The sequence below is a fragment of the Sinohyriopsis cumingii genome, chromosome 12, assembly GCF_028554795.1.
Source record: "Sinohyriopsis cumingii isolate HCF-2022 chromosome 12, ASM2855479v2, whole genome shotgun sequence".
NCBI classification, from domain to species: Eukaryota; Metazoa; Mollusca; class Bivalvia; order Unionida; family Unionidae; genus Sinohyriopsis; species Sinohyriopsis cumingii.
In genome coordinates, this window is record NC_142972.1 from 71,094,533 (window position 1) to 71,113,923 (window position 19,391).

Below are 19,391 nucleotides of genomic sequence, written 5' to 3' on the forward strand. Positions count from 1 at the left end.
TTGGCTCACAAGAATTAAACAGATGTCTCTTTTATTATCATGAAGGTACACTCATTTTCCTACAATAGCTAAAGCATCAGGTAACACTACATTAATATGTAAAGCAAAGTGCAACATTAAAGAATGTTGATTTAGTGAAATGATGTGTGTACAAAGAGTTCTTAGCACTAACAGTCTATGCTCCCATCACCTTCAGTTTTTGGTGATAGAACCTCAGTTTTAAAAATCAGTACACAATTTTCTCTATATTTGGCTCTCTGGGTTTGAAGAAATTTGGTCCAGGATTCCATTTTCAAACTGTTACAGAAACGTCTGGTACAGTCACTAGAATGACTGCTAACGGAAGTATGATATAGTAAAACAAATATTACACTTCTGAGAAGGTAATAGTAAACACCTAAACCAGAGAAACTTCACCTTGGTTTAAGAATGTATTATCCTATAATGAAAATAAATAAAATTTTCTTTATGGAGTTAATATCTGATATATTTCATTCTTTGGTACCAAAAAAAAAAAGGGAGAAAAGTCACAAAGGCAAAGCTGCATGAAAAGTCAAAATGTCAAAGCCACAATCACCACCGGAGGACTGAGTTTCCTCCTTGTTGTTTGAAAAGTCCCACACTATGATGCAAAGGTCTGGAGACTGGGGTCCTCCTTGTTGTTGAAGATAAATCACCACTGTAGGATCGAGTTCCTCCTTGTTGTCTGAGATAAGTCCCACACCATGATGCAAAGGTCTGGGGACTGGGGTCCTCCTTGTCGAAGATAAATCACCATTGTGGGATTGAGTTCCTCCTTGTTAAGTCCCGCAACATGATGCAAATGTCTGGGGACAGGGGTCCTCCTTACTGGAGATAAATTATCACTGTAGGATTGAGATAATCATTGTTGTTGAGATAAGTCACCACTGTAGAGTTGTCCAACAGAATGAGAACTCCTTGCCATCTAAATGTTCTTGCCCACAATGAAAGGGTTTCACAATGGCTGTCCTCTCCAGAATTTTTTATATGAAGATGTCATTCATGGGGAGAGCATGCACTGCTGGCATCCAGTAATGATGGTAGTGGGTGGGCTTCCCAGCCTTTCAATCCTCAGATGAGGGTAGACCCTGGGGCTGACAGTGAGCTTCAATTGGGGTGCCCTGAACTGATAGATGATGTTGTAGGCAGATCGCAGGAATGTCCCGGGAGTCTTATGAATAGAGACATGAATGTATGCACCTGTTAAGCCCACAGTGATGGCAAAAGTCTCCCACATGTATATCGTTCAAAAAGCTCTGTGGTTTTCCAGTGCAAACCAAGGGGTTTAATAAATGGATTGAGGGTGCTTAGGTCGATGACCAGATGTTTGTCAATGGGATCAAGAAAATGGTGTGGAATGAATGATAGCACCCCCTCAGTGCTATATCCGCATGGTATGAAATTGTTGGAGTTTTGATAGGACAGCTTTCAGAGGTTCATGTCCTATGAGTGGTCCTTGGGTCCTTTTGTTCATTCCCACTAATATCCCTGTATTGACACTATGGTTGCAAAGGGAGGGAAATGTGTCTCCTTGCCAGCTTGTAAATGTATTTCATCCATCAAGACGTTAAACAGAAGGTAGAGGATAACGGCAGTGCTCTTAGCTTGAGACTGACCCCCGTGCATGCCCTGAGGTATTCTAAGTAGAAGATAAGCTATGTTCCGTTGGTTGGAAGATAGCCAGATGGAATAAAAGTTGAACAACGAAGTCATGGTAATGATGTTGCTTACTAACTGTACAGGTCAATAAAGGCCATCCATTCCATGCGTATGGAGTGTGGCAATGTCATCTCCAATGCGGCAAAATCACTGTCAATGCTGGGGATTCTGAATAAAAAGCTAGTGCAAGTGCAAATTTTAGAACTGCCGATGAAATGATGATGGAGGCGGGCCAGAAAGTACATAACTCTCCCAGACTGTGATCCTAACTAAAGTCAGAACCTTCCATTCATCATAAGATCAACAAATGTGGGAGTGCTGGTGCATGCTGTTGATGGAGTCAGAGAAGGACAAAGATCTCATGGTGAAAAAACGTCCTCAATGGAGGTTCGGAAGGTAGAATCTTCCCATGCCCTTGTGATGGGTAGAACAGATGATGGTACTGGTGGACCAAGCAACATCATTTTGGTTGTATGGAGTGAGGCTATGATCCCCTGTAACACATGAGACTTATCTGGTGAAGAGGAACGAGGTCTGTCACTCACTAAACTTGTAGAATGCCCTGAATTAGAAACCATGACTTTAAGACAGTCTCTGAGTAAAGAGACTCTTCTTGTGGCAGAGTGTTGTTGTTGTTGTTGTTGTTGTGGGTTTTAACAACATTTTTCAGCACAAGATAGGCTATACATGGCGGCCAGTATTAATGGTGGAGGAATAACCCTGGAATACACCAGAAAGAACCACCGACCCACAAGCTACTGGCAAGCTTTCTCACATACCCATAAGCGAAACCTGAGACTCGAACATACGCAGAGGTGAGATGGCAATGATCCGTAATGGTGAGCACTTTAGACCACTCGGAACCCCATGTGGCAGAGTGTATAGAAACTGTGAAGCTACTTATGTTGGAGCTTGAGGATCTACTCGTGGTATCATGCCAAATGAGTTTCATGAGGTGGTATGACTTACACTGGTTCCTGCACATGTCTGCAAAAGTCAGGTTCAACATACTGGCAGCCTGGGCAGTTATTCATTAAGCCTGTAATATTGATGTTTGGCTATTCATGATCCTTAGTATATGGCCTAGGCCAGTTGCAACAGAAATAGGCCATCAGTGTGAGGAGTATGTTGTTAAGATCATCAGTTGGGATAGGTTATGGTATATTTAATCCATGCAACCTGTCCTTATGACTGCTGAATGAGAGGGAACTTGGCTATTTGTTAGCTCTGTCCCATTCTGTTGGATGAACCAAGTTGGACCCTAGGGAGGCAAAAAGTGGGAGTTCCGAAATTTATGAGTCCTGTGGGGGTGACTTGGTTGCAGGAGCTGCTTCTGAGTGTGTCAATGTCCAGCGCATCGTGGCTAAAGGGAAAGTTTAATTATCTCATTTGTTCCCATAAAACTTCACAGTGAGGAAAAAATCAACTTGCAGACTGGAGATGTCTTCAGTCTGAGCTGTACGTTGTTTGCACTTTGCCCACAGTTCTAATCCGTAAGACAAAATACAGCACAATGGATAAAGTTGTAGCTCTGCACCTGTCTTAGAATGTAATATCCATGCAGAGCTAAATCATTAAAAGGTTGACCCAGAAATTGATAAGTCTAATGAAGCAAGGAAGCATATGGATAAAATCTAATGACAATACCACTTGTTTATAAATATATGTGCCTACATGTGACATTTGAAAACTGTAGGGGTGCACAGCTATACCAAATGATGGTTACCTGGAAAAAGAGATAGACAATGCCAATTACAATGCTTACTTGTAGGTAAGGTCAAAGATGGCCTGTGCAGGTAGAATCATTGAAGCATGGTGTCCCAAGGCTAAAAGTACCATGGTATAAGAACTCACCTTCATATACAAAAAAAGACAAAATTATACATATATAAAGAGTTCTTCAGAGCATAAAGACATGCACACATGTAAATAATATAGTCTAAACCTATATAGCATAGGTTACACATGCGAGCAAGTAAGTGCTTGATAAATCTGATTTTAAGTTATGCATATAAAAATGACTCAAGGTTCACTGATAGAAACATGCATACACAGGTGGTGACTAAATAATCCATGTACTGAGCACTGACCTGCACATGTCTGACCAGAACAGAAGAAATACCGTTATAGAGATGAACTCAGAAGGTGTGACAAAATCCATTATGAGGCATTACTTGTAGGGAAAAAGGCCCAGAGACCACTCGTTCAAGTATATACATTAAAACTGGCACCCGGATGCTATGAAAGCCTTGGATAGGAACTAGCCATTATGTAACTGTTTGTAAAGGAATTACATATATATAGGAGCTATATGAGCACTAGAGACTTGCATGTATAAATAAGTATAGCACAAACTGACTGAAGTTGCATAGATTCCATGTGCAATTAAATAAATGTGTGATGATGACAAAGTGTGGCAACTTGTAAAAGCAGAACTTTGTCATCATAGAAAGAGAGAAAAAGTTGGAAATATAGATGGAGTATACATTCCTTAGAAGTGAAAAACTCCCAACAACTTGTAGTGATATATCTTCCATGTTGCGAAGTCTCTCATGATGAGAGCTTGCTTCTTGGCATGAGTGGAAGTAATAACTAGGATATTCTTACACTGTGCTGCCAAGTCTTATATGTAAGGGAAGATCACTCTGCCCGACTGTCAGATAGGTCGGCAGACAACTTTTAGCACTCTTTAGCTAAAAGTAGTATCTGGGAGGGCTGGATTTGTGAGGTAGTGGTAGTTCTCCTAAGGTATTATGATTGGGTAACATACTCGAAGAAGAAACAGTAGCTTGTAATAGGATATTTTTGTTGCAATGGAATTACCACAATCATCTGTTTTCATACTAAAGAAAACAAATATATATCAGATGCTGACATCTTCTGGCACAGCAATACCTTTGATTCGTGGCCTACATGCATGAAATCTAGCTGTTAATAGAGGTGAAATGATACACCTGTGCTGCTTATCAATATGATTTATGATATGCAGCCTGCAATATGATACATATCGATACACATATGAACTTGATGGTCTTTATATCTTTGGAAGGTAGGTGGTGCCCTTTTATTTAGACATTCTGGTCGTATTTAAAGTATACAGATGACAGACAGACATAGTTATCCTATATTTATATGCAATTATCATCAATGAAAAGATAACAACAATACTTTCAAACAGACTACCTATTGGTTGCAGTGAGTTTTATTCAATGTTTAAGGCCATTTAATGGTGGCTCCATTTAGCTCCCTTTGTCTTGTACAACATGAATGATCTGAAAACATTTTATTACCCATTCCATGTCTCAGTTACACTTGGAAGACATTATGATGTTATCTTCAAAACAGAAGAAATAATGTAATATCCTCGTGCAAAGAAAATCTCATCTAGAACAAATCCGGGCACTGGAATAAGGTTGAAAACCAACTAAATCTACCACATTTTACTTCCTGCAGATGCAAAAGACTGCTGCAGCCACACGTACTTGTATTTCTTAATGAAGAGAGTGTGTGTGTGTGTTTTGGACTTTTTAATGCAGCTTTAACAATTTTTCAGTCATATCGCTACGATGTCTGCAGTGTGTAGTTTATAGTGATGTCTAGCACTGGGTCATCATGCCACATACATATAGCATGATGTACCACCCAGTCACATTATCCTGACACCAGGCCGACCAGTCCTAACACTAACTTCTTAATGCTGAACACCAAGCGAGGTAGCTGTCAGTACCATTTTTTTAAGTCTTTGGTATGACTCAGCAGGGATCGAACCCACAAACTCCCACATCCGAGGCGGACACTTTAACCACTAGGCCACCGAAGAAGGAAAACTACTGACTACACCCAGTCCTATTCTACAATTTGTTCTATGCTAATTTCATTTGTTCCATCAGTGTCTTCATTCACTGGTCAAATATCTCTGCATAAAAAAGGGAGATTACACAGTTGTTCCCCATGTACAAGTTAAGGACAGATTTGACAGATGCCACTTCTAGCTGTATAAGCATTAGCCTGTTAATTATAAGCATACTCTGCACCTTTTCTCTGTATCAATATAGTTCTCTGCTTCTTTCTGAAGGTGCATATACACTGTTAGCTCTGTCAGCTTGAATGTTGGGAAACTGATCTCTGTGACTATTATGTACAAATTCCAGAGCTCACAGATATTATTGTTTGGATACATCTGCTCCAAAATAGGATTTTTCACCAAAATAAACTTCCTTTGTTAAATCTGTAGTTTACTAACTACTATGCCGAATTTCTTATCTGTTCCATAATGCTGTATTTAGTCCATCAATGCTTGTGCAGAAAGAGGAATTAAAATAAATATCTTTACTTACTAATTTCATTTTTTACCCTTATTTTTATTCAATTTATCTTAACCCTGATATGGATATATGTAAATGGTTTTGTAGCATATGATCCACATGGTGAAATTGATTAATGAAAAAAAGAAAAAGAAAATCGTATTATACTTTTAAACTGTCTGCATTTTAAATAGGCTCAGTATTCTGCCCTTTGAGCATTTAATTTCAACATACCACTGAAAGGGTCATGCCATCTATTTTTTGTCCATCTAGCATGTACATCTGACTCTTATATAACACCATTTCAGGCTCCAAATCACTCACTGGTATCTCCATTAATGCTTTCCCAGCTCCAATAATCTGATCTAGTTCATAACTTTAAAAATAATTGTCATTATCACTGTCATTAGCAAGTATGTGCCGAACTAAATCATAATGAACCACGCTGGGAATCAGACATTTTGGGTTTTCCAGGTAGCCTGTATTTTAAACATTCTTTTGCAAAGCTTTCTTCATGAATGGTTAAAACTTCACCATAATGCTTATTCCTGGGCACATTGTGCTAATCAAACTTAGTTTTACAACCATTTAAGTTGTGCTTAAAGAACCCAGATGTGGTATCTGAAAAACAGATGTCGTGATGAGAACAGTTAAATAAAAATGTATACTCCGATGAACTCATTTTCATATGTACGACTTTCAATGAATTTATGGGAGTTCTTGCATTTCACTGAGCAAGAATTTGTAAAGGTTTTGCATGATTCATGCAATGGCACACTCTGACAGCATCTCCACTTAAGTACTTGACATATCTAATAACTTTTCCTTGAAGTCTCTCTCTTGCTCTGCCAATACTTCCTGTTTGTCATGCAGAGAATAAGCTACGTAGATTTCTGATTGGTGGCTATTGTTTAACCTGGACTGGAAAAGCAATAACCACAATGAGAATTCGATGTAACATATTTCACCGTGCAACACACCAGTAGCATAGCTTTCAGATCAACTAAAGGTGTCAAGAAACAATTCAAAGTAGAAACTTTGCGTGAAAGTCATTATTAAATGATGAGTAAAGTACATCATTAAACATGTGGAACACGTTTGGAATGTACAGTATATGTTGAACATACTCCTGGGTTAAGATAATTAGCATGGAATGGGGGGGGGGTAGATTAAGAACCATGTCACTGTGTTAACTTGTTGATGACAAATAGGTTTTCTCAAACAGTCTTTTTCATCTTTACTAATAAACATGAGTGCCTCTGACTGCAAATGCTTTTTCAGATGGATTATAATTTTACAGAAGAACAAGGCAACTAATAATAATAATTCATGACTGCTGAAGACTAAACTAACATACATATGGTAAGTATGGTTTTGTATCGATTCTCCATCTCTTGTATCAATATGGGTATCGTTTCAGCAAAAGTATCGATGCATCGATATATCAATGAATCATGGCACCCCTAGCTGTTACTGAGAGTTGCTTGGAAGAAAATTACACCACCATGGCTTGATTGATGTCCAGCAGACAATTAATGGAAGCTCTATATAAGTATGTATTTTACACTGGAGGAAAGTGCAACAATGGAAAACAAAGGAAATATTTATCTGATACAATTCTATATTTAATTATTAAGTAAATGATAAATATGCAATAACACGATTACAAAAATGTAATAATTAAATATTAGGACCGATTACCTACCAGTAACAGCCTCATTGTGTGCAGAGAGTGTGAAGACAGGTTTGTCCTGTCTAGAGTCAAGGTAGTAGAGATGTCCACTATCTGTACTGGCCTGAAAAAAGACAAAAACAGACGCACACCTGCTGTTGTTTCAATAAAACCGATTCCTATTCAGAACATTTTCATGTTAGACTCATCTTACAAACATGGGCATATTCATGTGGTGATATATCTATTCACACCTTGTGACTTATCTAAATAACTTTAACTCCTTATTTCTACAAGGTTTTAGATTAGTGAAACATTTTGTTTGATACAACATTAAGGTAGAAAATTATATTACAAATTATTTTTAATGAACTTAAAGTAAATCATATTTAGTTAAACAAATGAACACATGATACCATTCCTACAGACTAATCTGCTGCCATCGTATTAAAAAGGCAATACCAGGAATTTAAGCTTTGATAGGTTAAAGTCTATTTTAAAAAACCTGTCAAATAACAATTAAATATAATTAAAACCAACCCTATTTTTGTTATTTGTTATAAAAATGGAAAAGTAGTCTAGTTTAATAAATCTTTTTGACAATATATGCAATTATAGACAAAGCACAAATGATTCAGCACATCATAAGCTTAGTTGGCCTTATGGTCGTGTCAGTCAAAAATGTTCTCCAAAAGCAGACTGCCTCCAAATTCAGACCATAAACTCCAGGTGGATTAGTAGTTCTAACTGCACGGTTGTATTGTACTGTTTTATAAATCAGATATAGAAGCTATCTTACATAAAAGTTGAATGGAGAAAAATGATCCCAGATGACTCTCTCCACCTCTCCTTCAAATATCCAGGATTTAAAGCTGGTGTCAGGACTCCGACAATCAAAAACATTCACCGTGCTGTGTGATAATGGAGAAATTACAATGATTTAGTTTGAAACTTGATATTCAATTCCTTCAAAATGTTGGAACTAATTATGTGAAAATTTTCTACATATCTATTTCTGTTTGAAATAAATCTTTGGAGTAAATCTATTTCTTTCATGATACTTACTTGATTACAGTATGTTAAGAATCCTTCAACCACCTTACAAATCCAGCCCTCCAATTTAAATAAAGATGTGAACCAAATGCTTTGGCCAAGTTTTATTCCCTTCACAGAAATGAGATGAGAGTGCTCTTCCCTTGGATTGTTTCAATTCCTGTCATTTGTCAGTTCCTACTTGAGTGAAAGTTCATACTCTTTCAGGGACTTTTAAAAAGGCAGTGACCATATTAAGATCATGTGTGTAATAAACATATTTTACTCCAAAAAGCTTTAAGATTATATGTGACAGAATTAGTGAAAATTAGTTTGCACTCTGATTCCCTCAATGAAGTTTGACTCTCCAAGCAGATGTCAGTCAGTTAACATGAAGAAAATATCCAAGATGTGTTCATGACAGAAACATATTCATTTCTGAACTCCATACCACGATGGATGAAGTGCTGGAATGGAATGAAATCAGATATGTCCTTGTTTAGAGAGAAACAAATGATTTATTGTCTTGATACTAAACAATGCTCACTTTGTACTTGTGGAGAATGTTATATATGTCATTTGATGTCAAGGATGTGGAGGTGGTTCTCAAGTGTCACATGACCATGTACATGGCTTTGGTGAATGCCCAGGAACTGATACTCAGAATGGAAAGAAAACTATGTGGTGGTACAGTGTGCCAAAAATTTGAGAACTCTGTTAACTGGAATATCTTGGAAGTCTTAGCTGACTGCAAAATTCCCCTTCTTAACAGTGTTAAGTTTCATCTTTGGTACTCCCATCGTTAACTTGGACAGTGGAGGATGCCCTATGACTTGTAAGGTCAATATGTCCTTGGAACAGTTGTTCTCCCACTTTGTGATGAAACTTATTTTTTTATAGTAAAATGGTTCTTCGCAAATACTTACCCAATCATAACAACCTGGGAAAACTACTACTACCTTGCAAATCCAGCCCTCCCAGATAAAACTTTTAGCTCTTTTTAGCCAGGTGGAATCCAAACAAACTGAAGATCAGACAGGTATTTGTTTTGTACAGTATCCTCTCTTCTATCATAGCACAGTGTGCTAGTGATGGTGGAATGGTAAGTTTAACTGTGATGGGTACTAAATGTTTCTCACTGAAGAGCCTGAAAAGTTTGCTAATGTGGTATGGACATCTCCAATGGAATGAAGTACCCTTGTGTGAACCACTGAGATTATATTTCATTGCTTTCCTATACTGACCCAGTTGGTCCTGTATTCCTTATTTTAGTAGAGTAATCAGGTTGAAGAGACTTAAAGACTTTTGGTTCCTGTATCATGTTCAGAATTCAAGTGTTTAGAGATATGTATACCTTTGGCCATTCCAAAATATAGCGAGCAATAATTAACCTGGCAAGTGGGCCTTGGATTGGTGTGACAAAGGCTGGGACTGTTGGCATTCCACCGCATTACTAATGCTCATCTTAAGTCGAGCATGTATTGCATGAAGCTGATGGATGAAAAGGCCATTCTGTTTGTATGAGTTCCTGGTTGCAGAAATACAAGTCAACCAATACATTAACCAGCCTAGGATATGTCAAACTGAAACCTAGAATGCCATTGAGGACACCAATTTAGAAAATCCCAAATAAGAAAACAATGGTCCAAGTACCTGCTCCACTTTGCTGTTTGAGATCAGGCAACAAAGTGAAGTTATTGGGCACAACGAGAACTCAATTCACATGAAGTCACCAATGTTACTTTCAAAAAACGACATCCGTTTCAATAATGTGGGCATATAAATAACATTCCTATGTCAGTCTGAAAAGGTAGGACACTTGCTCCTCAAAGTCCTCTGTGTTCACATCCAAAGCATAATTGCCAGAGGATGTGTTTGCAGAGGTACCACCAATGTAAGTCCAAAGTGCCTTCATGATGCAACCTCGAATGGTTACTGATTGAGAGTGATGGTCCAATTTTCAAGGTTCGGTCTCCACATGGACCATGTAATTATTGCCAATAAAGCAACCATGGACTAAGACATCCACTGCTGTGATGAGCAAAACTCAGTTGCCGAATGAATACTCTAGCAAATGGTTTGCATTAAAGTGGCATAAAACTTACCATTGCATAAATTCAGCAAATCTCCTTTTCCCAGGGAACACATTCTTCTTACTTGAACATAGAGTCCAGTGCTAGTCAAGTGAATCTTGAAAGGGTACGAGGTCTAAGATATTCTCGCTGACAAGAGATTGAGAATGAAAGAAAGTAACACACATAAACATGTCTTGCTCCAAAATATAATGAATCTGTTGTCTGTCATAGGCAAATCACACCACTTCTGAAAGCCGTTTGAGTGGGACATGAAATCACACCTCTTTCAAGTCCAAACCGATTGTGCAGTCTTCAAAACTGACAGCATTATGGAAAGGAGACTGTAGTACATTTGATGTAGTACATTTGATGCAAAAGGTAAAACTATTTTAATTTACTATATTTTTAAAATGATTGTGGGGAATCCAATGAATGTGGGGAATCCAATGATTGTGCAGCCTGAATGCAGCAAAGGCACAAGTAATGCAGGTGGGGTGATTATCTTCAGATAGATTAAACCTTTTACACCTAATCCTGACAACTGTTACCTGTAATTTAAGAGAACAAAACAAGTGGATGCCAAGAAATGAAATTAATGTCATAGAAGATTACAAAAATGATCTAATTCATGAGAATACAATATCATTTACTTGAGAAAAGATACAAATCTTCTTCTTCCAAAAATGGGCTGGGTTCCTCTGTAAGCTATGTACATGTGAGAGGTCCAAGTGCAGTTAAAAATAGATCTGAATGGGAGCTAAACAATCTCCATGTCAAGCTCTGCTCTGAAAGCTTTGATGGATTTGTCAAATACTGCAATTATTACTCACCATTTAAACAGAGTACTGAACGGCAATCAAATGACTGCTGACCATTTAAATAGAGAAATAAAATGGTGCCATGCTACTTATCATACAATGAAACAGAAAAACAAACAAGATGGAAAATAATCATGGACAATAGAAAGAAGAAAATTTCAGTGAGACATCAACGTCATTTTCATCCCTGAGATGAGAAATCTTGGATGATCAAGAGCACAGATTGGAAGGTGTTTGTTATGCCTCTTGAAGGTGTGTACTGGCTATGCCTGAGTGGAAGCAGAAATTGACAAATGGGATTTGGCACCAGTCTCTATATCCAAGGTGAGATCACCTGTCTGTCTTACACTTCATTAAGCAGATGATGTTTTAACGCTTATATATTTGCTAAAACAAGTCAAGAGATGCAGCTAACATTTTTCTGTTTGCATACAAGGGCTTCATGTCACTGATTGATTAAGCTACTGAAAGGTTTGAATAAACATTTATATACAAGACACAGATAGTGTGCATGCAAATGCTCAAACACTAATGATCAAGGAATGGCTATGTTTCAAAGCAGAAATATAGAACAATCTAATTTATGTAATAAAGAGTCCTGAGTGTATATCGTAAACATGTACCCATAGTTTTATTAGACAACCTGTTTGCATCAAAAGCAACATGGCTGCTGTTACAACAAGCACTACAGATGTTAAACATCATACTACATTAAATCTCCAAGACAAATTCATCATCAGATTTTGAATCTGATCATCTATTAATTATGTAGTAGATAACAGCTTTCAACTGATGTATCCTTGAAAGTAATATAATAGGATGATAGTGACTTATATTTACCTATTATGTGTAGTCACTGAATGATATGTCTCAATATCATTACTAAAAACAATGTATGAGTGGGTGCACTCAAGCAAGGTTTCATTTATAGAAACAAAACTTAGAATTCTGAATACAATATGAAACTATTACATTAGTCATAAAAATAAATCATAAGTACACAACCTTAAGTAAAGTATATACAAGTTAATAAGTACTGAGAAATGCCAATTTCTTGGTTAGGTTAAGTAAAATTTATCTTGCCCCTTGCTTGCATTTCGAACAATACTTGCCGCTTGCTTGCTTAAAACTTAGGAAAAAAATGATGTTTTTCTCTCATGTGCATAAACAAGATAAGACAGTCACTGCTTTAATACCGCAATGGCAAAACATCATCAATATTAAAGTCTTATATCCACAAAGTTAGAGACAAGGTTGGCTATATCCACACAAAGATAGAGACAAGGATGGCTATATCCACACAAAGTTAGAGACAAGGTTGGCTATATCCACACAAAGTTAGAAACAAGGTTGGCTATATCCACACAAAGTTAGAGACAAGGTTGGCTATATCCACACAAAGTCAGAGACAAGAGACAAGGTTGGCTATATCCACACAAAGTTAGAGACAAGGTTGGCTATATCCACACAAAGTTAGAGACAATGTTGGCTAATTCCACACACAGATCCATGTGAGACTGATTTCTATGGAATATGTTGTGGTTGTTTTGTCATTGTAAATAAATGTTACATATCCTGAACTCTTAGAATATAACAAATATTACTTTAGACATACAGTACCACCTAATTTCTCTTGAATTCATTGGAAAACAACACAAAAATTTTCATATTAAAAGGAGTTTAGCTGAACTAAAGTGTAGTTCAACAGGACCAAGTAGGTCTGTCTTTTCAGGCTTTTGAATGAAAAGAAAAACTTACAAAATTAAAAATGTTATCTATAAACTACATATTACTAATTATTTTTAGCAGGTGAATGAATTTCAGTTTCAGTTAGAAGTATAATTTTGAAGCAGACAATCTCAAAAGTGGAAATTCTTACACAAATTGGTCGTTTTTGCTGGTTGTGTGTAACTTTATGCAAGATATTTTGTACTTAAAACTGTGACCATATTATTATTTTTAACATATACATCAATGAAAAATATTCAAAATGATAACATAATACCAGTCATAACCATAATACCTAGCAAAACCCTGCCCCCCACCCCACTCACACAGACTTGTAAAGATTGTACTGATTTGTACTGGTATTTCTATTCTATAGGGCATTGTCTGCTACAGCTTTTACATCTAACCAAACTTTCAATTCATTTACTTGAACAAAATATTTAAGGACTCTTTTGGTTGTAGTTTTGATATTGAATCAGATGAAGCATTCATTAAGAAAACTCAAAAGATGTACCTAAATACTTGACCCTGCTGAAATTGACTTGAGTTCAGATGATACCAAATCTGTAAGTATGGACCACACACAGGTGGTTCTGATAAACTGATAATTCTGAGCTGGACATGGTTAAAGGAAGCTAAGTTCTACTGTATGTTTGAAAAATTGTTTATTGTTTATATATTCCATGCTCAGAATTTTATATACAACACTGAATAAACCAGAACATAATCAATGATTACATAGCTCACATCTATTTTCACTAGTCTCCAATTGCAATCTGTACATCATCTTGTGTCAAAATCATAATTTTCTGTAAGAAACAAGATTTTCTATAACAATAAATGAAACCAGAGCTTATTTTTCATTGAAATACAGTGTGAACCCGCTATAACATGGTAGTTGGGAGCTATAGAACCCGACCATATTATCGACTGAATCATGTTATAAGCAACCAGGTCAGCTAAAGAAAATGATGCATGTACCCCAACAAAATTGTGTGTGTGTGTGTGTTAATAAATGCAGGCGGTAAAATACGTGCTTCATTGGCACAGTTACCATCTTAAATCAATGCATATTAAATGAGAAATACACCTTTAGTGAAAACAGAGAAGGCATAAACAGAGGAGCCTCATTAATCCGGACTCCGTTTATCCAGAAACCTTGCTATCCAGACATAATTCAATGGGAACAGAATTCCAAAATGTTAATTTGCTCCGTCAATCAAGAGATCCGCATTCTGGATCCGAAATCAAAATCAGGGACCAAAGTATAAACTTACTATAAAACTCGATATTCTGAAAATAATCTGTCCAAATATAAGAAAACCTGAAAAATTGTATATGAAAATACAGTCAGTTGGATAACACAGATTCACCTATGCAAATTAGGAGGTGTGTCTATTTATCAATCTCTGATTGGTCAAATTCTAGTGGTATGTTAAAGTTATCAATTGATCACCTGATCATGTGTGTGGAAAAACTAAGTAGCATGACCATATTGTAACCAGCGATTGTGGGACCCCGAATGGCCGAGTGGTCTAAAGCACTCTCCGTTATGGATCACTGCCATCTCACCTCTGTCTGTGCCAGTTCAAGTCTCGGATTCAGCCAATGTGGGTATGTGAGAAAGCTTGCCAGTAGCTTCGCGTGGGTCAGTTGTTCTTTCCAAGGTTTTCCTGGGTTCTTCCTCGACCATTAATACTGGCGCCATGTATAGCTTATCGTGTGCTGAAAAATGGCATTTAAACACCACAACAACAACAACAAGTGATTGTATAAACAATGTCTGTTTTAGCTAGTTGCTGATGGGGGTATTAATAATAATAATAATAATAATAATGAGGACTTTGAATAGCGCCTAATCTTTAGAAGCTCTAAGTGCTTTACAACATTAGACAACACCTATAAGATAAAAAACATATAATAATATTATTACAAAAACAAACACCATGAAATTAGAAAAACATTAAAAAATAAAAAACATGCTGAGAATATTTCAGGTAGGAAACATTATTAGGTCTTTAAGTTTGTTCTTGCAGTCGAAATAAGTGAGTTTTGAGAGCCCTCTTGAATGTGATCACTGTGTCTTTGTGTCAAAGTTCAGTGGGCAATTCATTCCATGTTGCTGGGCCCTGGTATGCAAAAGAACGCTGTCCACATGACTTTGTTTTCATAGTGGGAATAATGAGCATTCGATTGTCAGAAGAGGAGTGTATGTATCTTGCTGGTCTGTACACATGGGTGAGGTCGGATAGGTATGTTGGACTAGAGTTCGACAGTGAAACGTAGCACAGAGAACAAATTTTGTGTTTGATTGTGGATCGAATGGATAGCCAGTGTAGGGTACAGAGCAGTGGGGAGGTGTGCTCTGATCGTGGTACTCTAAGTATGATCCGAGCAACTGTGTTTTGAACTTTTTGAAGTTTCTGGAGTAGATATTGAGATGAACCAGACAGAATTGAGTTCCAATAGTCCAGTCTTGCAAGTACTAATGAACACACAAGTGTTTTAGTGGCATCAACTGAAAGATATTTGCGAAGTGAGCTGATGTGTCTCACCTCAAGATATGCAGCCTTGTATATGTTCATGGCATGCTGATGTAATGTGAGAGTCCTGTCCAGAGTAACACCTAGATTTCGTACTGATTGTGTGAATTTAATGTTGGTGTTGCTGATATTTATTGTTTGAGGTAAAGGATGTGAATGAGAAAGTCTTTGTGTTGTGATCAGAATGGCCTCAGTTTTATCATCATTCATCTGCAGCTTGTTACATGTCATCCATGATTTCACATCAGAAATGCACCTCTCTAAACCTTGGATGGTAGCATCAACTTCAGTTGGGTGGCTAGATTTGTATATTTGGGTGTCATCAGCGTACAATTGGTGAGACACTGGATGATGATCTATGACACTTGAGAGCTGCTGAGTGTATAGAATGAAGAGAACAGGTCCAAGAACAGACCCCTGTAGAACACCACAACATAGATCAACTGGGCTGGAGTGTATTCCATTTGCAGATATATTGTGTCCTGTTGACCATGTAGGACTTGAACCACAGTAAGGCTGTATCATGAATGCCAAACATTAAACATACTGGGATCAAATCGTCAATGCTTTTTGACATAACATATGGTTAATAAATTAAGTGTGTCATTAAGCCTCTTTGTTGTTTACCAATTGTATGTAACAATCACAGTTTATTGATGGCTGTACAAATACAGTTGATTGATTTAATATGTGGATAGTAGGCATTAGGCAGTTACTACACATGGTAATGACAGCGTAGGGTTCAGTGACACAAACTACAATCTCAAACTGCTTTAGACATGTACAGATCATGCTGACATCAACCACTACTAACTGAAGACAATGATGATATACATGTATATAAAGATTCAGGAGCCATGCCACGACCATGTTATATCCAAATTCGTGCTAAACGGAGCGTGCTATAGCAGGGTCACACTATTTCCACTTTCATCTTTTTGTAGACTGGTGATGCATGCTGCACTATGCTGGCCTTGTGTAGAAAAATTAATTCAGAAAGTACAGCCAAATAGGAAATAAAAATTTATACTGTTCCTATAAAAATATTTACACTTTTTACACAGCAAAGTGTTGACACAGATTGGGTCGAGGGATACTAGATATGCAGAAGCATCAATGGACCCTGGATTCAGTTTAAAGCACATACAGTTCTACTTTTGATTACTACTATGCAAACTCCATGCTATTTAATTATTCTGCACTATAAAACTAACAAAAGGAGATGCAAGGGACTAAATGTGCTTCACAAGTAAATCCAAACCTTTATCATGTAGGTTATCTACACCACATACAACTATATCATCATGTAGTTATCTACACAACATACAACTATATCAGCATGTAGGTATCTACACCACATACAACTATATCAACATGTAGGTATCTACACCACGTACAACTATATCAACATGTAGGTATCTACACCACATACAACTATATCATCATGTAGTTATCTACACCACCTACAACTATATCAACATGTAGGTATCTACACCACATACAACTGTATCAACATGTAGGTATCTACACCACATACAACTATATCATCATGTAGGTATCTATGCCACATACAACTATATCATCATGTAGGTATCTACGCCACATACAACTATATCATCATGTAGGTATCTACACCACATACAACTATATCAACATGTAGGTATCTACACCACATACAACTATATCAACATGTAGGTATCTACACCACATACAACTATATCAACATGTAGGTATCTACATCACATACAACTATATCAACATGTAGGTATCTATGCCACATACAACTATATCATCATGTAGGTATCTATGCCACATACAACTATATCAACATGTAGGTATCTACACCACATACAACTATATCATCATGTAGGTATCTACAATACATACAACTATATCAACATTTAGGTATCTACAACACATACAACTATATCAACATGTAGGTATCTACACCACATACAACTATATCAACATATACATATCTACACCACGTACAACTATACCAACATGTAGGTATCTAAACAACATACAACTATATCATCATGTAGGTATCTACACCACATACAACTATATCAACATGTACGTATCTACATCACATACAACTATATCAACATGTAGGTATCTACACCACATACAACTATATCAACATGTAGGTATCTACACCACATACAACTATATCATCATGTAGGTATCTATGCCACATACAACTATATCATCATGTAGGTATCTACGCCACATACAACTATATCATCATGTAGGTATCTACACCACATACAACTATATCAACATGTAGGTATCTACACCACATACAACTATATCAACATGTAGGTATCTACACCACATACAACTATATCAACATGTAGGTATCTACATCACATACAACTATATCAACATGTAGGTATCTATGCCACATACAACTATATCATCATGTAGGTATCTATGCCACATACAACTATATCAACATGTAGGTATCTACACCACATACAACTATATCATCATGTAGGTATCTACAATACATACAACTATATCAACATTTAGGTATCTACAACACATACAACTATATCAACATGTAGGTATCTACACCACATACAACTATATCAACATATACATATCTACACCACGTACAACTATACCAACATGTAGGTATCTAAACAACATACAACTATATCATCATGTAGGTATCTACACCACATACAACTATATCAACATGTACGTATCTACATCACATACAACTATATCAACATGTAGGTATCTACACCACATACAACTATATCAACATGTAGGTATCTACGCCACATACAACTATATCATCATGTAGGTATCTATGCCACATACAACTATATCATCATGTAGGTATCTACACCACATACAACTATATCAACATGTAGGTATCTATGCCACATACAACTATATCAACATGTAGGTATCTACACCACATACAACTATATCATCATGTAGGTATCTATGCCACATACAACTATTATGCCACATACAACTATATCATCATGTAGGTATCTACACCAAATACAACTATATCAACATGTATTTATCTACACCATATACAACTATATCAACATGTAGGTATCTACACCACATACAACTATATCAACATGTAGGCATCTATGCCACATACAACTATATCATCATGTAGGTATCTACGCCACATACAACTATATCATCATGTAGGTATCTACACCATATACAACTATATCATCATGTAGTTATCTACACCATATACAACTATATCATCATGTAGGTATCTACACCACATACAACTATATCAACATGTAGGTATCTATGCCACATACAACTATATCAACATGTAGGTATCTACACCACATACAACTATATCATCATGTAGGTATCTATGCCACATACAACTATATCATCATGTAGGTATCTACACCAAATACAACTATATCAACATGTATTTATCTACACCATATACAACTATATCAACATGTAGGTATCTACATCACATACAACTATATCAACATGTAGGTATCTATGCCACATACGACTATATCAACATGTAGGTATCT

At 36.7% G+C, this 19,391-nt stretch overlaps 1 protein-coding gene across 2 annotated transcripts in view; it reads right to left on the minus strand.

Annotated features, from left to right (window-relative positions):
• The window catches only part of LOC149786719 (periodic tryptophan protein 1 homolog), a 75,225-nt gene that overhangs the window by 19,873 nt on the left and 35,961 nt on the right, over positions 1–19,391 (minus strand). For both annotated transcript variants that reach the window (XM_089977220.1, XM_089977221.1), the window contains exons 11-12: positions 8,456–8,567; positions 7,690–7,780 (exon numbers count right to left, since the gene is read on the minus strand). In XM_089977220.1, coding sequence (XP_089833346.1) covers positions 7,690–7,780; positions 8,456–8,567 — 203 coding nt within the window. The remainder of the gene's footprint in view (positions 1–7,689; positions 7,781–8,455; positions 8,568–19,391) is intronic.